Raw genomic sequence first — 21,454 nt, 5'->3', positions numbered from 1 at the left:
CGGCATTTGAGTCACGGACCGCCATTTGATGAAATTTAGCCTCTCAGACCCAAAACTTAGAATATTTTGTTATCGTTGGATAAGATTTTGTCCACAATTCCATGATGTAGTACCATAGGAGAGAGATGACAGGCAAACGTTGATCAAAATAGCAATTATTTAATTAAGTAATGCAGATGTTTAACAATAATTTTACTCTTGAGAGCGTAAAATGAAACCAAATTTGGTTTCATTTTACACTCTCAAGATTTAAAGATCTATAAGGGTCCATTTGGCTACCAACTCTTCCATAATTTAGCTGGGGACCACCGGACCACTGGTCCACTGGACCACTGGTTGAAGACCCCTGCACTAAAACACAAATTCTTTTTCCATTTCCTGAAAAGTAACAGTTTTGGACATACATGGTTCCCACCCAACACTGATGATATAAACCCACAGCTTAGCGTGTTTTTTTTTTTTTTTACGACTGTCGCAGGTATCACTAAAATCTCCAGAGGCGGTCGTGACTCTGCCCATCTACATCGGGAACACCGCCGTGAACCTGTCCCCGTCGAGACCCGCGACCTCCAGTCCGGCCCCTAGTCCGGCGGCCGGGGTGACCCCTAGCGCCCCGCCGGCCGAGGAGGACCCCGAGGAAGATCAGCTGTGTGCGGGGGGCCCCGCCAGCGAGGAGATCCCCACCAAGAGCCACTCTCAGCAAGACCCGTCGGGCCAGCCCCTCTGCATGTCCCCTGGCGCGTTCAGCCAGGCCCCCGGCGGCGCCGCCTTCCCGCCCGGCCAAGGAAGGCCGGGCGCCAGTGACTCGTCCTCCGCTCCCATGTTCTGTGTGTCCACGGGGGCCACCATACCTTTCTTCACCGAAGGAGACGTCACTCCCGTCCCCACGTCCTGCTCCCTTATCCTCCCTCCGGAATACAGCAGCTGGGACTACCCGCATGGTCAGTCACGTGCATTCACTCACGCACGCACGCACATGTTCAGTGGTTTTGCACAAACCTTAATGCCCTGCAACAGCTGTCTCCATATAGCAGTTTTGGGTTTTAGCATTAGATTAAGAAATACATTGCGGTGGTATACGGGGTGGCGCAGGCAGGGGTCATCGCTGTGTCCGTACACATTTGTCCTGGTAAGACTTGGCGTTGTCCGTGGCAAAGTTTCGATTTTCTTTTCTTTCATTTCACGGTATAATTTTGTCATTTTTATCATAATACCCAATTAATTTCTGACTGTCAGTGTCCAGGTTTTCTTCAGAATATTTATGACACTGATTTACCAAGACACTATGGCACATTAGGAGTCCACTAGGACGGTGGTTCTCTGACTTTTTCATTTTCAAGGACCCCCATAACTCTGAGAGTGCACAAATGGAACCAAATGGACCCGTACCCGTCCATTTGGTTCCATTTATGCACTCTCAGAGTTACAGATATGCAAAGGTCATTTAAGGCTATAGCTCTTATATGTTTCTAGTAATATTATTGTCCGCTCATTTGTATGTCCATGGCAAAAATACAATTTTGACAAAAAATTTACACCACAAGCCAGCATGGCGATGACCCCTGGGCGCACGGCTAAAGTTGCTGCCCGCCACAGGAGACTGGGAGTGGAACTGAGAAGGGTAGCGTGTTCCTCCTCATGCGTTATGCTCTTCCACTGAAGAAGAAGGGGCACATATATCAGTGGAGACGTGGTTGTCTCTTGTCTACCTTTTGCATGTGAACATGTATCATATGTGGGGAAAAATGTGATGTTTTTGCTAAGTAATTAACTCTTTGACTGCGGACGACGCGATAACGCGTCAAGTGCTACTTTGTCCAGTTGGCCGTCGACGCGCTCATTGTTTAATCTCTGATTGCGCTATGCTGCTTAATATTCAATGTTATTCTCGAGTTCCACTTACTTCACGGACATCTGCATCCGGTTTCATGACCTGGATTCCGTTTCCGGTTTTTGATTCTTTTCCCCAGTCATTTTCGTCCAAAATAGGTAAATAAACGGTCTTTCACACGGTATGACGGACAAACGGACAGTTTCTCTTCTATAATCTATGGTCTGGGTGACGATCAGTCATCGCCGTCGTGTATCACGACGGCATTTTGGCGATCAAAACAATCTGGGACGACGTCACTTCCGTTTTCATGTTTTTCCCTGTCTAATCTATCAAGAAGGCTGAGAGAGACCCAACGACCTGATCAAGCAGTCATGTGCTGCACTCTAGTGGCGGATTTGTGCTGGGTCTTTACATTATGTCCCCTTAAATTATTTTCATGAGAAAAATTCAAAATATAAAAATAAAAAAACACGAAAATTGCTGGCACTGGGGGAGTACTTTATGAAAATACTCTGGCAGTCAAAGAGTTAAAGGAGTTGGAGGGCATTAAATGGGAACCTATGGCGGCAAGCATAAAGGTGTATGTAAAGCCATGGAATGGAGGGATGCCTGCAGCAGATGTACTGTATATGCAGGCACACAAATAACACTAGCACATACTGTACAATCACTAGTCATACTATCATTATCACAGTTAATGATTCCATTTGACCGGTTTCCTGATCACACTACAACATGTTCACATTACCACGGCCAACCAAAGAACAAATACTTATGTGGGAGTCCACTCATTCTCTACAACCTGGGAAACGGTGGCTAATGTTATCCATGTGTTGACACAGAGAATTTGGCTGCAGATTGGGTGAGGCAACCACCCACCCACCCGCACCACAGTCATGTACTGTTGTAACATTGAAACGTGTCCCACCAAACAGTACAACACCATCGGCGCTGCACATCGCAATACCTTGTAGAGAATAAATGGACACAAATTACAATGTAGGCATTTCGCGGACGCTCTTATCCAGAGCGACTTGCTAAATGCCATGACCCCTAGTCAACCAGTAACAGGGTAAGTGGTCCATTAAATAGAGTGCTAAGAAAACAAGTATGTGCTAAAAAGGCATGCAACTAGCAAGGTAAACATCAGACCTGGCCAATAATAACACACTTACACCTTTTTATACTTTGTTGACCAGTGTCCCCTAGGGGTCTATACTATTACTTGTGTGTCCTTTTTTTTGGTCTCTACATCAAATCTCTCCAAAAATTGCTGATCTGCAAGCTCACAGCGTGGCTTTGTGAGCTTGCAGATCTGTTTTTTTTGCCGCAGGACACCGTCATAGAAAGGATTATGAATTAAATTACACATTAGCATCTGCCTACAAGTAAATCACGTGCCTAACAACAACGTAACTTAAAAGGTAGGATGTTGCTGAAGATAACTGAACTGTATTTTTGCATGTTTTCCAGAGCCTCCTCCCACTTACGAGGAAAGCTGCAGCAGTACCAACTCCAGCTTCAACAGTAGACAGTAGCATCACCACTCCCACTCCCACCCGCAGCCTACCTACGCCACCTGCTGGACAAATTAGAGTGGTGGCACACTGGTATGAACTGGACAGATGACATGGCCCCCTCTGTGATGACGTCTTTATTCCGTGTTTTAAAAAAGAAAAGGGATGTTTAATTTTGAATTTGCGATTAGATTTGACCCTGTTTCTCCCAAGGCAGTGTCGGATACATGGGTGAACTACACTGTGCCTAATTGTAGTACTCTGAATCATTATGGAAGGAGCGAGATATTTGATGTTGGGGGATTCGGTCATTTTTGGGGAGCGGTAATCAATATTTTTTGTAATTGAATCGAGAATACTTGCATCTGTGATGCCTTGAAATTGATTGGGCCTGCTAGAAGGTCACATTTTACAAGACCAAAACTTGGTTTTCATTGTAATATCATTCTAAACGTGTACTGTACTGTACTGTACGGTACTACTACTGTTGTTCCATCACTGTACCCTTGCATTTCGCATTCACCTGGGATTCATATCATCTGCTGCCTCAAGGCTTTGTCTGTCTCTGAAAACGTGTCCCTGTGTAAAAGATGGTCTCTGAGTAAAACCTCTTAGTGGAGCTGATGAACAGATTGAACGCCCGCGTTTTTAAAGAAACATCCCACAAGTGATGAACCAACAAAACCCAAATGTCGACGGTGACATGAATACTTGATAATGAACTTATCAAACTACACATAGGCGTGTCCTTGGATTTACTATGTACAGTGAGCTTGTTCATTTCCCCCTTCGGGGACAATTAAGAACAATAATTGTTACTTTTAGAGGTTCATATAAGTTACAGTAGCCGTGGCCACTAACTCTTCAGTTTGAATCTGGATAGGGAAACAGAAAGAGCGGCAGAGCAATACTGGACGCTCGATCTCCTCCTTCAATAACTACTACTATTGTGCCCTTGTGCCAGGCAGTAAACCCCAAACTGTTCCAGTGTCGCTGCTCAGTTTACATTGGACCCGTGAAGCCTGATTTATACCTAGTTACTGTACGCACCTGTGTCGCACACCAAGAATAGCAATTTTTCACGTACGACACTGGTGTGCAACTAAGCATTAACCAGACAAGGCCTATTAGGAAGGTTACAAACTGTTGCAACTGTAGTGAAGTGACAAATGGCACTGTCAACCACTTTGTATTAATGACAATACATCACCACAAACCACTCTCATACACAGATGCGCACACGCACACACACCCACACACATTGAGTGATATGATACTATGATTTTATTTTAATATTTTATGATACATTAATATAATGCATACATTTTTATGAAGTTGTACAAATTTATAAACAATTTTGGAAATAATATATTGTGTGTAAGAGTCATTACTGTAAATATATTTAAATCGAGAATTGTGATTTATCTGGAAGGACCCTAGGTTTGAAATGGAGGGTTTGAATGAAGGGGATGCTATATCGCCACCTTGTGTTGTTTTGTGCAAGTGGCAGGTTTTACTTGGAGACTATACCCTTTCATTTTTTTATTTATTTTTTTCATTTTTTAGCAACAGGATACTATTGCTAATTGTCCTGTAATGGCATGGTCTTTGACTACCCCCATGTGGCCATCAATGGAGACCCCTCATCCAAAATAAAAATGTGAACAGTTTGTACGTTTTTATACATGCTTAAAACTGGAACATAAATGATATGCTATTCAACCATCCAACACGTTTGTCTGTGATGCACCATCCTGAGACCTGTTGTAACCATCTTAATATATTCACATCACCTTATACTTGTGCAACATATATCACTGGTTGTGTATAGGTGCTGGCATTTGTAGATTAGATTAGCATTTTTGACATCTAGTGTAAATGTTTTGTTTAGTCTTTTGTGGGGCTTAGATGAGAATGTATGTTGGTATTCCCATGCCTTACTTTTTCTCAAGTGTTGTCAAATGTCCAAAACATTTGAAAAAGGAATTATCAGTGCAGACTATCAACATGAGGTACAAACTGTGTGCATGCACAAGACAGCACTTTTTGACAGTTTAAAATTGTGCTTGCAAAGTCTGTGCGTGTGTGTGTGTGTGTGTGTGTGTGTGTGTGTGTGTGTGTGTGTGTGTGTGTGTGTGTGTGTGTGTGTGTGTGTGTGTGTGTGTGTGTGTGTGTGTGTGTGTGTGTGTGTGTGTGTGTGTGTGTGTGTGTGTGTGTGTGTGAGAACCTATGCGTAAGGTTATGCCTAACCTAAGTTGATTATTTTCTGAAGATGCTTGATCCACATGTAAACGTCATCATTCAATTCATGCCTGACATTTTGCGATAATTCCCTGATTCATACAGTCTCATTTCATTGTCTGGTGTGGGCAATTTCCTATACTTTTTTTCAACTCTACACAGCGATACCAACACATTGTCATTATCCTTACATTAACTGAAGGACTTTGTTAAACACTTAACATAACATTGAGGCCTATAGCACAAGTTGAAATTTGTTGAATACAGAACAGGGGCAGACTGTTAGTGTGCACCTGAATGCGGACCATCTTGCCACATGCTTTTGACTGCAAGGGCTAATTTATACTTAGTCGCACAACTGGGTCACTCGACTAATATTTTCACTTGGAAATTGGTTATTTCATTAGCCGACATAGTTGTTTGATCATGTATTAGGCTTAAGGCAGGCACATCAGAACTGATGTTCCAACATGCAAACTATTGATACAGTGGTAAACTGCTCTGGCTCCATGGTGCCTTAAACAGTCCCAGTGTCCATTTGCCCTCAGTGTACGGGAAGGAGCCTGTGATGGAGTTGTTTATCTTCCTTTGTCAGGAGCCAATAAGGAGTGCTGTCATGGCTCTAGCTGTTGTGTCTCCCCTGGACTGAGCTAAGTGCACTTGACTTGACATAAATGTAGCTCTTGAAATACTGAGGATAGAACTCAGTGACTCTCAGATCTTGGACCTGCTGAACAAAGTTTGAATTTTTTATGATGATGATTATTATTATGATTATTTCTTTCGAATGGACCAATAACAGATTGCAATTTTGCAACCAAGAATGCTACAACTGCTACACTGTTGATGACATTTAAAGTACTCTCGTCAAGCCCTCATAAAAACAATTCATATTGTGTTTAATTCTTCCTCACCAAAAGGTACTATAGCTTTATAAACCTATAAAAAAAGGAATAAAAAAAAAATCCAAAAAGGTAGCACATCCAAAACATTTCAATTAAATGGAGGACAAATTACTCACATTTCCACTTTTTTTATTGGCACACCAATAAATTGAACGCTTACGCGTTTCGGCTATGAGCCTTCCTCAGAGCATGAACCCAAGCTTTATAAACCCTAACATGCGCTCCATCATTGCCCCCCCCCCCTTTTTGTTTTGTTTTGTTGGTGTGTATTTTTCTACTTGTAAATTGTTTACTGGTGCAGTACACAGATAATAGTAGCAACTGTCTGTAAATGTATTTCAACTTATTGCGCAGAATCAATCAAAGTTGTACAGCTGAACAATAAATTCACCTGCCATGTCTTTTATTGTTGATGTGAGTTTGTGAATACACACTGGTTGCATAGCTTCCATAATGAGCCATTTATTTTCCTTCTCACTTTAAAAGAGATGAGAGAGTGCATTAACGGGCAGAAGCAACTTGGATCTTTACATGTAGATCCAAGAGAAAGATCCTGAGTGTTTAGTGTATGCGTAGCAGCGTCAGCCCTGCCTTGAGATAAGAATAATCGCATCATATTTCCCCTGGCCAAGGGTGTGACTCCCTTGGAACGATAGCTAGACCTTTATTGATCCCAGAGGGAAAATACAGTTGTCCTGGTAGTAATGCATTGCAGTTATGAAACACGGGGCCGATGCAGAAAAAGAGATACAGCTAGGTAGAAAAAACATAAACAAAAAACATAGGAGATTTAATTATACTACAGAGCTCTTGCTTGGCCCTCTGCACTTTCACCAGGGATTTGTGTGTCGTATGAGCTACAGTATTAACAGGTATAAATAAATATAAAGCAGAATCAGAATCTGCTTTATTGTCACATCACAGGTTTACAGAAGTAAAAAAGTGGGGGAATTTGTTTTTGTGCATAGTTCCCATTGTATCGTTATTTCCATAGAAAAAAGAAGGGGAAGAAGAAGAAGAAGAGGGGGGGGGGCAAGTGGGAATAGTGATCAAACAAGAGAACAAAAAAAAACAAGTTATCTACATATTTACACAAGTACCTGAGATAGGATATAAAGGTGCGTGAGTATAGCAGCAGACGTATGCTGTGCATGATATACTTATGCACGTTAGTTAAGGTGCTAGAAAAAACACAATAAAAAGACAAAAATGTAGTTAAAGTGCACCAACAGTATATGAGCGGTAGATGCTTGGTTTCAAGGCGATCAAATCCAGATGGTTACATATAGAAGGAACCCTAGAATAAGTATGTACCCTACCTCAGGTCCCCTTTACCTCTACGGAATTGGAAGGTCACTGGTTCACCCCCCCGTCAGCCCAGTCTACTGTGTCGAAGTGTCCCTGAGCAAGACACTTAACACCTACCCCAGGCGCTGTATTAATAGTGCCCACTGCCCCTAATAGTTAAGAAATGCAGAAGACAAATTTCATGTATGTGCAAATTTACAGTGACAAATACCACTGTATATTTTAGTAACAACTAAAGGGGACTATTATTAATGTTGATATGATTATGTCATATGAGGGTCTTACAGCATGTATAATTACTACTGTAAGGTAATAGCCCAGTGGTTCTCAATTTAAAGTGGGGTCCCAGGACCCCCAGGGGTCCTTGAGGGGATTCCAGGGGGTCCCCAGCAGAATTTGTTAATATAGCATTAAAATCAGTTTAACCGCTTTAACCCTATGGGCTATACATAGGCTATTTGAAAATATATATTTTTTTAAAAGGGTTAGGAACTTGAAGATCAACTATTTTCTTGAAATATTTTGAAAATGTTGAATATATATACTGGTATATACTGTAGCCTATAGCTGATGTTGGGCAATAAGGTGCATGGTTTCAGGAAACTGTCTGCAAAACAATGATAACATTTGAGGAACAACATTCCTTGATGATGTGTGTTGATGTGTAACCATAATGTTAATTGCAGCAAAGCTCTTCAATAGTTTGTAATTTGTGATGAAAAAACATTATTCATGCGGACTATTAACATGACCTGACTAAAAGCCTGTAAATAAAGGAATATGTGTGTCTTTATCAATTATATTCAGATGAAGAAATGGGCCTATAGAAAGAGTCACATAATCCTAAATCAGCCTTATCTTGAAAATGATGGCCTTACATCTTTTGGTGGCCTTGTGGTAGTAGAGTGTTAGCCCTGAAAGTGGGAGGTCCGGGTTTAATCCCCAGTCAACTCATACCAAAGACTATACAAATGTTACCCAATGCCTCCTGCTAGGCACTCAGCATCAAGTGTTAGATTTGGGGCAAGCTGCCTCACAGTAAGGAAACAGGAGATAGCCTCCTATAGGCCACATGGCTTGTGAACCGTTGGTTAGTAACAACTAGTAACAACTCCCAATAGCCTTGGGAACCAAAGGTGTATTTGGCAGACAACCTCGAAAGAACACTTTCAAAATTGGTGATATTACTTCCAAATCAACCTGCCTATTAAACTATCTGTGAAAATCAACATTAAATTCAGTGGGCAAATTTGTGCTGAGTAACAAGCCACCGATGGAACAAGAACATCTCCTACGTTAAGTAAAGAAAACACAGCACCTGCTGCTGCCTAGCCAAATCCTCTCTGTTACTTTTAACTCTGGTAAAAATAGACCCTTATAGGGCAATTATGTACTGTTTTTATTGGATTTGTGATTCTTACAGAGTTATATTAACCACTTAATCAGAATCTATTTTATTGTCACAGCACAGGTTTACAGGTGTTAAGAAGTTTGTTTTGTGTGCAAGGCAAGCTCCATCATTTTGTTGTTTTCAGGAAAAAGGGAGGGGGCAGAGACAGGGAGAGCAAGGAGAAAAACTGAAAAGAAACATGTCAAAGATATCTACATAATATACACACATAACAAAAAAGCAACAGGTCTAACCTGTTAGAACCTATGTTAGAACCTATGTCTAACCTCATGTACATGAGGTTAGACATAAGGTGCAAAACTTGGCAACAGATTGATAGGCCCACATAGCAGCAGTTATGTACGTGAGGTTAGACAAGGTACAACAAGACATATTAGCAGGTTCACATATAAGAAGGTTGTCTGTATAAGGCAAAACTCAACAGGTACAAATCCACATGGTAGATCCACGAATGAAAGTAGTCCTATTTCTTTCTTTTTTAAAGCCTATACAGATATATGGTAATGATTGTACTTCTGTTGACCAGGGTCCCCCATGGGTCTATTATACTTAGGTTCTCTCTTTTTCCCCCTCCAAACAAAATCTCTTCACCAATAACAAAGCTACAAGCTCACAACGTGTTGACATGTTGCAGTGCAGAATGTGCACCTTGCCCAGTTTTCATATAGGACTAAAGGATATTCACATTATCCATTACATTCTGGTACACTGCAGGATCCTGTCCTCCACTGAAGAACTGGTGAAAAGACTAACAGTAATGGCAGGAAGGAGCATTTCTCCCAAACATTCTTTGGGGACATAGCATAGGTACTCTATGTCAGTGGTTCTCAACCTGTGGGTCGGGACCCCAAGGGGAGACCCCACATGATTTTGGTGGAGGTCCCCAGATGACAGTAACATGACAATTTAAGGACTTTTAATACCTTTTTAATACCTAAAATAACAAAAAAATTATAATAAATGAAATGATAAATGTTGTCACCTACCTGAAAATGTACTATATTCTACTTACTAAAGAGCTGGAGAGACCACTGTGACCGAACAAACGGTTCTTGTAGCAATGATTACTATCAGAATATAGCACTTTAACCTTTTTAACAAAAAAAAAAAATACCCAAAAATATCACTTACCCTACCTTTAATGATCAAAAAATAATTAATTACAATAATGTTACGGCTAGAGTCAAATAGAACTATCACAATGAAAAGTCATTTTTCAAGAAGAGAAGAAAAGAATAACATTAATTTTTAAATTGTTATTTAAATCAAATCTTAGCGTTTTCCCAATTATTTGAGGGCCAATATCCTCCTCAGGGCCCACTTGGTTTGCCCATTCAAACCAAAAGGGTAAAGGCAGGGAAAAGGGTACACATTTTACATGTATTTATTTATTTAATTAATGTATTTAGTGTATTTAATGTATTTATGTATTTGTGTATTAATTTATGTATGTATGTATGTATTTAATAATTTATTTTCTCAATCAGGTGTGGCATCACAGATCGATACGCGTGACGTAGGCACAAGGGGGCGGAGCTTCTATCCATGGCTTCGGTAGGAACCGAGGTGAGTGAGAACACAAGCTTGCTTTATGTCTGTGTCGCTACGTTTTGCTTGCATGCGTTCACGCAACTGACAATATTATCATTTATACATGTGAAATACTATTTTGGGGGGAGGGAAATGCAGTCTCTCGTACATTTTCCTCACGCTGTGGGAAAAAAAGGCAACCCTTTTGTTTTGTGCTATGAAGACCCGGGGAGAGAGAGGGTAACTGGATGTGCAGCACAGGAAGATGCTCAGCCCGGGAACATGTATTACAGTGTTGCCATATCCGCTTATTATAAGCGACTTTGGGCTTGTCTTTCTGTAAAGTTGCTTGTAAATATTTGTAGTTTTTGCGGGTTGCGTTTTTTTGGGCTTGTTTCTAACTTGCTTTATAATTATTTTTTAAACCAGTGGTTCACAAATATTTTCATAAATGTTTTGTGCCAGGGAGCATTTGTGTTGTTAGAATGTTTCAAAAACTAAAAAAATACTAATATTCCACATTTTATTTCTTGAGTTTTTGAAAACAGAAGATCTACAAGCTCTCAACGCGTTGTAAAATAGCCGATACATATGTTTAAAGAGCTCGTGTGGCCTAAGTTGCTTCTTTTGGGCTAGTTTTCCTAGACCTGGTTGCTTATTTCTCTCGCTAAATCTGGCAACACTGCCTTTGGTGTTCCTTCATACATGTTCCCGGGCCGCGTTGCTCCGCTCTCTCTGTAGTGTACTGCTGGCTGGCTCGCTTCTTCCAGCCCAGGAGCTTTTTAGCGGTACAAAATAAATCGTGCACGCGCCCGGTTTAGCTTGCAATAATGACCGGTAACCGATCGGCATCGTGCCGCGTGCTTTGCACAAGCCTTCTCTATCCAACGGCATGTGTTTCATAGTGTTATATAGTGTTTTATACGGCCAACGGTGTAGCCAGTTAGCAGCCCCCATCATAAGCCCCGCACACCAGTTCTCAATAATGTCTTAATTGAGGTTTAATGGTCGAGTTGTTGCGTCTGTAAACGCAACACTGTAACGTCCCCAGTGTTATATTATCAATGTGTAACTCTGAGAGGCTACAAATGCATCCAAATGGATACATTTGTAGCCTCTGAGTTAAATGAACAGCAGTGAAGGGAACATTGAGTGGGGGGCATCTTACAAATACATTGTAATAACAGACACGAAGCTGACAACTTGCTTGTTTTAGTGTTTTCGGTCAGCGAACTGGTTTGTGAAGCACTCAGCTTGGATCTTTGTGAACAAAGTGATCTCGGTTTTAAGTTCAGTCGGCGTTTTTCAGATCACTTGGCGCGCACAGTCCTCCTGTCGTATGGTATATCGGTGTGTTGTAACGTGACTGACGTCAGTCTCATTGTCCAGCAGTGTTTTGATGACCACGGCTTTAAACATTATATACTCTTATTGCTTAATAACAACGTTGTAGAAATGTTTTTTTTAGATGAGCACGGTCGTTCCATATGTCTTTTGTTAGAGAGGGTCCGCTCTTGGGCGACAGAGGGCGCCGAAATGCCACTTTAGATGTTTTGTATTTTGGACCCAAACCCCGCCCCCAATCTAAAATCATTCATAATATTCTATTTTCTATAAAGGAAAAATGGATTTGTGTTATTGCATAATTGGATAAAAATAAATAAAATACAATTACCATTTATGTTTATTCCTGGCATGCATATTCCCTTAGCAACTGTGATGTTAATATATTGAGCAGTACCACCTTCCGAAAAAGTTTCATCAGTGCAATCTACTGCTGTATCCATCTACCAGCTCATTTACTTTTTAATTATTACATCTTTATTGTTCTTTATTGTTACATCTTGTGTGCGGGTACATAAGAGTACAATTATTTTGTTATGGTTCCTTAGAGACATTGTAGCAGCCTTATAGTAATAACATTTAATAAACATATATACAAGGAAAATAGCTAAATATAAATAATTATAAAATAAAATCAAGGAATGATCAAGACTATGAAGGTGCTGTGTAAGTTGTAAAAGGTTCTTAGTTAGGTTTCTCAGTTTTAAACGTCTGTGTCAGTGTCCTTGGCATTTTGTAACACGCCTCTGACCTCCAATAGACCATATTCACACGGTGGCCATTTTGCTATTAAGTTAATTAAATGCCACCCCTTTCTTTCAATGCAAAGTGCCAACATGGCCGCCATGTGAATATGGTCTATAGGAAGTCGTGGAGTGGGAGGGTACAGGGGCACTGGCTTCCTCTGAACACAGATGGATTTAATTTTCCCGCCATTTTATTAGTTTTACCCTGGTCTGATGATCGTCCATAAGATTGTCTGGGAGTAGTTATTTAGCATCCCACTGCCAGTGGCCTTTCGGCTGCTGAGCCACTTGCCACATGGCAGCTTCTGAAACAGTCTGTGGTTGGGATGACTACGATCTTTGATGATCCTGCAAGCTTTGCTGACACTGTCCACCAAATGTCCTGGATGGAGTGAAGTTAACAAGCGTCACATTCACTGATATACTTGGCTCTCTGCACAACCCTTTACAAATGGCTTTGAGGTTGAGATCAGTACAGTTCCCATACCAGGCAGTGATGCCTTAAGTCTGCATGCTCTCGTGGTACTTCTGTAGAAGGTAGCCTACCCTGTAGATGTAGAAGGTAGGAGGTACCCATACCAAACTTCTTCTGTCGCCTGAGGAAGTAGAGGCATTGCTGTGCCTTCCTCACCAATTGTTTGCTGTGTACATCCCAGGTGAGTTTCTCAGTGATGTGGACAGCAAGGAATTAAAAAGTTGCTGACCCTCTCCACTGCAAGTGCCAGCTATGTAGATGGGAGCGTGCTCTCTGCCTGACTTCGGCATTTAGCAGATGCTCTTATCATTGATTTTACCACGACTCTCCTCTGTTTGTTTACATTAACTTCCGGTGTGCTTTGTCATAATTTGTCTCTAAGATTTGCCATTTCTGGCGACATACGTGGTGGACAAAGAGTGTGGTATCACTTTCCATTAATTCCTTGTCATCTGGTTGTGTTTGTAGTCCCTACCCTCAGAGAGGGATTTGGTTTGTACCTCCTAACCACCTCAGACAGTTTTCTTCAAGACTGTTTTGTCTTCAGAGATTTTGGAAGACCTGCTGAAGCCAAAATTTATTTATTTCACATTTTATTATGGGTTCTCAATTGAATCCAGTTAGATTCCTGCATTGTCTTCAGATTAGTTAAAAACTGAATGACCAATAAAAAGAATCGGACTCTGTGTGCAATACCTTTGGCCCTATTTTGCGCACGTCTTAAGTACCAGATCTTATGACTTAACTTGACCTGGAGGCGTGGCCAATGCTGTTTGGCCACTCAAAATAGCCAAACAACATTGGTCACACCTCCAGGTCTTCAGTTAAGTCATAAGACCTGGTACTTAGGACGCGCAAAATATGTCCCCTACTCCCCTTGAATATTAGGGATATTTAGCAGCTCTTGAGAAGAAGCTGTTGAGACGTGCTCGGGTGGAGCAGTGGTAAAGTACCTGCACACCATCGCGGAGGTTGTGGGTTCGAATCCACCGTGGTGCATCCGGCCTTGTTGAGCGTCTATACGAACATAATTGGTCCGTGTTCAGGGGAAGGGGGGCGGGGAGGGTGATATCGCCGCATGTAGCAGGGAGTGTTGGGCGGGAGGAGTAGGATGAAGGCTCTACATCCTCCCGGTGGGGGCTCCTCACTGACAGTTGAGTCAGTAGGATACAACAGCATCTGGGAACCCAGCGCCAAATGAAAAGGAAAAACAGCGCCCTCTGCTGTTTTGACTATCTCAGTTGGCTCTGGGAGGAAGTTGACGTAGCACCCGTGCGCAAGGAAACCTGGGTTTTGGTCTGCCTTCAGCGCATCACTTCCGGTGGTGCGACTATGTTTTCATTCCCACTAACAATATTTCTACACGGAACACTAACACCACTTCTCCCAGAGAACATGGATGGTTTTGGTTATAAGCCCACTTGTTTCTATGATGAAAGAGCAAGTTAAAATGTGAATATCTTTCTGTGGTTTTGTCTTTTCGCAGACGCTATTGTTAAATTAGTTTCGGTTGGTTTCGAGTGGGGAAGGATCGACGGACACGTGAATCCCGCCCACTACATTTGATTGCTTCCTGATCTGAAGGCACGCCCACTTGTAGGCCAGTGCGTACGTGATATGACGAACCCCCCCGACAGATTCAAACGCAGAGCAGAATCTGTTCTTGAGAGATTACAACAGCAGTGACAGCACAGAACATGCAAATGTGTGTGGGGAGGAATCAATTGGCATAACGACTAAATTGGGGAGAAAAAGGGGTAAAGAAGAGAATCTGTTGCTACAAGGGGTGGTTCACTTTCTCACCAGAGAAGGTTGCTTTGGTATAGTAGGCCTGGCAGCAACCCTTCTGCCCTGGCAGGCTGGCATCATGTAACTATATCATGGAGCTCAATATAGTACCACATATCTGTGGTTGTTTTGCCTTATTCACCTGGATTTGTTGTTTAAGACAAGTCTTAATTTGTGTTTTACGAATTTAAAGGAAAGGCACAATGAAGTTCAAGTTGTTCAGAATTTCCTATTTCAAGTCTCTGCAAGTTGATTTTCATACCGCACTGGAATGAAAGGAATGACTTACTCTAATGACTTAATTGAAACTCAAACAAACCATTGTATGCTTTGGAAGTGAAGTGAGTCGTAGTCAGTGGGCTGAACATGCCAGAACTTATGGTTCTTTAACACTTGATTAACCAACTGACTGGGTTTACACACAATTTCAAGATTTCAGTTCATAGTAAACACCTGACCCTGTTATGTGTTGAACCCAAAATATGTTGGTTTGTATACCGCAAATAGCAAGTCAGTGGTCCAATGTATTTGAATAAATGGATGGATTTTCATTTAGGCCAAAATATAGCTCCCAAAATATGCAGTTTCAAGAAAGGGATAAAGAATAGAGGCAGAAAGTACCAAGAAAAACATGTCACATTTTGTCAAATTTTCCTAATATAATATGAGCAATGTCAAAAATGTACATAAGCTGTATCCTATATTAAAAGTGCCTAAAGGGTCAACCGACTGTAATTGCCTAATTCCCGCCCCCACTGTGTTCCTATTGGCTGGGGTTTAAACATCCATAACTCCAGTTCCCAGCATGCTAAAGGCCCCAAACTGGGTAGGTGCTCTTAGATGGCCAATAGGGACAGGCTGTAATTACTTTAGCCCCACCCCCTCTATGTTCCTATTGGCTGGGGTTTAAACAGCCATAACTCCAGTTCCCAGCATGCTAAAGGCCCCAAACTTGGTATGTGCTCTTAAATGGCCAATAGGGAAGGCTATAATTGCTTGAGCCCCGCTCCCTCTGTGTTCCTATTGGCTGGGCTTTAAACAGCCATAACTCCAGTTCCCAGCATGCTAAACAGCCCAAACTTGGTAGGTGCTCTTAGACGGCTGGGGACAGGCTGCAATTGTTTAAGCCCCGCTACTCTGTGTTCCCATTGGCTGTGCTTTAAACAGCCATAACTCCAGTTCCCAGTATGCTAAATGCTTCAAAATTGGTGGGTGCTCTTAGACAGCGAATAGGGGCAGGCTGTAATTTGCTGATGCCCCCCCCCCCTCTCTGTTCCTATTGAATGGGGTTTAAACGGCCATAACTCCAGTTCCCAGTATGCTAAATGCTTCAAAATTGGTGGGTGCTCTTAGACAGCGAATAGGGGCAGGCTGTAATTCGCTGATGCCCCGCCCCTCTCTGTGTTCCTATTGAATGGGGTTTAAACGGCCATAACTCCAGTTCCCAGTATGCTAAATGCTTCAAAATTGGTAGGTGTCTTAAGGGATGGGCTGTAATTGCGGAAGTGGATCTGTTCATTTCCGGTTTTACCAGGAAGTGGTCGTAGACCCCTACCTCCCGAACACAAGGTCACACAGGTGTGACAGTGGACCTGGGTCCTGCAAGTGCATCACTGCTTGGCAGCAGTGTTATAGCAGTGTTTAACACTTAAAATGGCCATACTTCGGTGACCATTGCTCCTAGGACTAGCTTTGAAGGCTGTGTAGCGTCCTGAAAATTTAGTGGTCAAAAATAGCAATAATATGAGGCAGTTAGATAGTGGCACATATAGAATCACAGAGACTCTTGTGCGTGGTTGGAAAAGCATTAAAACAAGGCAGAAATGTCTCTAGTGCAAGTGGAGAAAAATTGCAGCGCGTATAATAGCAGTAGAAAATCATAGTGATACATTAGCATTAGATATCTAACATGTCAGTGTAAACATAAGTGACAGTGTCAGTGCTGCAGCAGCAGAGTGCAACCACAGTAATATTTTTTTTTAAAACACACCGTTTCCCCAAACATATCCCACCCAAGTCAGTCCATTTTATTTTAGGCCTATACTGTAATGTTATGCCAAATAACTACATTACTTATCTAAAATCACTTTTCATATGGAGAAGGTTTAGACTGATTTAGGAGTTTCTACTGCATTGTTGCACTGTTTCTCTCCTACTCTGCTCTCTATTTCACGAAGCCGCCTAGACCCCCCCTGCAGTAAACCTAGGGGAAACACTGGAACATTTGTTAAAAAAGTGGAGGTACTTAGTTTGGTGCTGTTCGGTCCAGCAGTTTGCCAGATTAGCTCCAGAGAGACAGACGGACAGACAAGCACACACACACACATGGGTGTTAACAGAGGGAGCGAGGAGGCAAACTGAAAAGAGCGAGAAGAACTGTCAAAAGAAAAATCCTAGTTATCTACATGATGAGGTTAGACATATTGTAAGTAGTATATATGGTATATTCCAACATAAGGAAAAACAGTATGTGGCATGCCATCCTGGTGACAGTAGGTGTTCAGGGCCTTGTTCAACAGTCTCGATGGTAGCTCAGGGAAGAGAGGGGGGTGTGGTTGGAGTTTGTTTTTTATTCGTTTAGCTTCTGTTTGGTATTTCATTAGGTAAATAGGCATTTGTTTTGGGTCTGCAAATATTAGTGCTGTGCTGTTAGATGATTGTGGGAGTGTCACGGTGCCCTTCACTGTGCACCATGACAGATAGATGGCTGGTAGAGGCTGAAGTTCGCTGAACTAAATATTGTGTAGTCCGACTTGGAGACACCCTCTGGGCCAGGCATGGGGCCGGTCTGACTGAAACTACAAGAAACATGGACTGTAGTCCAGAAAGAACTTAGATTTCATCCAGTTACATCAAAGGATTGGAAATCAAGTTCAAAACACCCCCCACCGCACCCACAGAAAACACTCATGCCACCTGTTTATTATGTCCTCAATGTCATAAAAAGGGGATTTGGGTTCAAAATCTGTCAAGTGGCCCTTTAATCAAACATATCTGTTTAATTGTTGGCGCTGGATATCGATTATAGTGTCGTTAGTGTGTAACTGTGTAGCCTCGATCTCCAGGCTTTTATTGCTTAGTTTTGCTAAAAAATAAAAGCCTGGCCCAACTATAGCCTGTACTGGGTATGAGGAAGTGTTTCATTTCCCAACCAACCAGAGTGCAGTGGGCGTCGCTCGTAATGTTGTGTTAACGGGGCGGGGGTTGACGGACAGATCGGTGAACCAATGGGATCAGGCGCCGTCTCTCGCCGGCTCTATACACACGCCCCTTTATACACGAAATCAGGAGGGTTGCAGCAGGCTAGTAACTGTGTATTAATCATGAATAAGTTAACGACATGAACTCTAGCATCCCTATTCACGTGTACATTTGGTGAAAATAGCAGATTTTACAGTCTCACAATGCATAGCAATATGACACGTTGTGAGCTTGTACATCGGCTATTTCCAATGAAGAGATTTGGTTTATTATATAGACCCCTGGGTAATACCAGTCAATGAAGTATAGGGTTTCCCCTCATAACAAGACAATACTCCCTAGACCTTTACCGTACTTTTCGGTCAGATTATGTTACAGAGGTAGTTTAGCAGATTGCTGTAGTTCAGATGTCTTTAACGAGATGTAGTTTGCTGGAATTAGTAACGTGACAGTCGGACATTAAACATGCTGGGTTTTCTTCCTTTTTCTTTCTCTAGTGAAATGCAAACACCTGTACTTCAGTGCATATTCTGTAATTATCTGAAGGCTTCAAGCCTGTTCTAAAAGACATGCAGGGTTCGCTGAGAGACAGCGGGACACCAGGGACGCTGAGGAATAAATGCATCCTTCGTCCTTCATAACCTCCGCCCACGTGTGCTGCATGAAATAAAGCTCTTGCCTCTCGTGAGACCGTAACTAACGGTATTTGGCCCTCAGTCATAATAGTGCTTCTATGGTCTAATACTAGGATTAACTTGATGTAGACTAATATACAATATACAGCTTCTTGCAATGTTTCTTCAGTGATAGTGGTAATTAGCCAGAAGAAGACAGAAGTCACATTAGCTTTCAACAAAACGTATTATACGTAGACTATCATTGACAAGCATTTTTCATGAAAATATGTCAAATGTGTCACAGCATAGATATTGAAACGTCACACACAAAGAAAATAAAGTGTGCATATGAACTGCAGAGCCTGTTTGACCGTAGTAAGGTCTTATTGTGATTTTATTGGACCTAATTATTATTGGACTTTTTACCCCTCAAAGCTCCAGGAGATTAACCTCACTCCGTCAAATGGAAGAAGCTTGCGACACACATTTTGTTTCACAGCGTACTTGCATCTGAGACTCCGGGCGCAGAATCGATGACAGACGGAGTTTCATTTTTTCAAGCTACTAGGCAGGTGATTGGATGATCCCGCCCCTAGCAGCCGCTGATTGGTTCGTATGCGCAGCGGTTCGGGCAGCTTTACTCTGTGAGCAATCCCAGACCCTCCTTCCTGAAACCAAATGCAATGCAATGCATGAGATTTCCGGAGGGAGGGGGTGTTTACCAGGCTACCAGGAGATAGGGGTATAATCAATGGCATAGGTCTTACTGGGTTAATTTCCTCTAGCATAGATTAGTGACTCCCAATCCCATAGTTTTACATGCTGAAATCAGCTAATATAGCCTTTTGCCAGAAGAGTTGAAAAGCATTCATGCTGCTGGCCATTTGGGCAACATTCTAAACATATGACTTCATGGAAATTGTTTTAAATTAAACATTTGAAATGGAGCAGTCTAGGATCCCAGAGGGTCCCCAGACTCAGATTAGAAAAGCACCAGCTATAAGATTTGTTTTGTCTTCTCCATGAAAGCCTATGTTGTCTCGTTTTCCTCACAGTTTAGGCTTTTCATTCAATATAAACAAATGAATAGGGATTCTAGGCTTAGCGTGTTGCCAAGTCATTCTCATTCAGATGTTACATTCATTCAAACCGAATTTCTATTACGGATGATCTTTAAATATAGTGGCACCATTGAGCCATATTGGTGTGTGACTAAAAGAGCTCCTAAAACTGGAGAGGACCTGTGTCATTGACAGTGAAAAAAATAGACGGCTGTTATCCATCTATTGCTCCTCAGGGGTACTAGTCTGTGTGACATGTATGGCTGATTCGGAAGCATTTGACGGCTCTTGTTTCACAAATGGCTGCATGATCGTTTCTTCCCCCTTTCTTCTTCCTTCTATATGGAAAAACGTCAGGGACCGATCTGAGCATGCCCAGAGAAGGCCGTGCCAGAGCTTTCTACAGTGCTGGCCATGTGACTTGACGAGGGGAGGGTGCATGTGTGGGTAGCGGCTAGATGTTAGTGTGTGGAGCCCTACTGTCTGCTGCTCCCTCCTCTCTGCTTATTGGAGTCAGACTTCCCTTTTTCAGGCACTTTTCACGGTTACCTTGGGTATTGTTGGAGAAAGAGAAAACAAGCAATGATCATTGGGCTCTCCACTTTCCGTATTGTAGATTCCTCAAGCATTAAACCCGATGACATGTCCCCACATTCTTGGTGTTTTAATTCATTGATTGGTAGAAGATATTAATTGGTTTATACATTCTCCAATATGATATGAATGATAAGATACATTAAATGTATAATGTTTATATTTTCCTTATCTTATCTTTAAAGTGAAAAGTTAAAAAGAGAAAAGTCTCTCTGTTGCATCTCTTCCAACCTCTGTTGTTCAGCAGATTTGTGACATTTTGTTCATAAATATACTAGTGATAATACTTTCAAGTTATCACCCAGCTCTACTGACACCAGTGTGCGTTCGTGACGAGGCCAAGGGAGGGCTAAAGAAGGAAAGTATACTACATAGCCTATTTATACACACAGGTGCGAGGTAGAATCCTGTACAACAGGAATTTGAATACCCATAAGTTACTGTTCTAGGTGTACAGTACGTGTATGCAGGAAGTATTATCTGTAATGGTTTCCACTGCACTATACATTCAACTTAAGACCCTTGTTTAGTGTTGGGAGAACCCTGGATCTGATTGTGTTGTCTCTACATTTGGTTGGGTGTACTGTTTCAACTTGTTTTACTGTGTGGCTCTCATTCTTAGTCAGAGAGGGTGAGAGATTCTGCTAAACACTTTGAACGTGTTTGATAAAGGTCTAGGAATTTAACATTTGTAAGATCCAGGCTTTGTCTTGTGTATAGGACAAGTCCAGGTCAATGTTACCCAACAGTAACACATGACTGTAGTGTAGTTGTACTGTGGTGACAGGTGTCCTCTTACACTCTTTAGAGTGTGGCAGTACACTTCAACTAGAAGCTTCAGTAAAACTGGCCTGTGTTCATAATACGCGGGGCCTTCTCACT

General features: G+C 41.9%; 2 protein-coding genes across 2 annotated transcripts in view; both read left to right on the top strand.

Moving 5' to 3' along the window:
- The window catches only part of arrdc1b (arrestin domain containing 1b), a 67,483-nt gene extending 61,997 nt beyond the window's left edge, over positions 1 to 5,486 (top strand). Inside the window, exons 7-8 of the mRNA XM_080418595.1 lie at positions 479 to 941; positions 3,308 to 5,486. Coding sequence (XP_080274721.1) covers positions 479 to 941; positions 3,308 to 3,372 — 528 coding nt within the window. The 3' untranslated portion in view covers positions 3,373 to 5,486. The remainder of the gene's footprint in view (positions 1 to 478; positions 942 to 3,307) is intronic.
- Positions 5,487 to 10,760: 5,274 nt separating this feature from the next.
- LOC308078735 (histone-lysine N-methyltransferase EHMT1-like) overlaps positions 10,761 to 21,454 on the top strand; it is a 34,999-nt gene continuing 24,305 nt past the window's right edge. The window contains exon 1 of the mRNA XM_080420048.1: positions 10,761 to 10,782. Within this exon, the coding sequence (XP_080276174.1) occupies positions 10,762 to 10,782 (21 nt within the window). The 5' untranslated portion in view covers position 10,761. The remainder of the gene's footprint in view (positions 10,783 to 21,454) is intronic.

This window comes from Gymnoscopelus braueri (assembly GCF_963280865.1).
Source record: "Gymnoscopelus braueri genome assembly, chromosome: 22".
Classification (NCBI taxonomy): Eukaryota; Metazoa; Chordata; class Actinopteri; order Myctophiformes; family Myctophidae; genus Gymnoscopelus; species Gymnoscopelus braueri.
The sequence above is the reverse complement of the archived record's forward strand: the minus strand, read 5'-3'. Positions and strand labels throughout refer to the sequence as shown.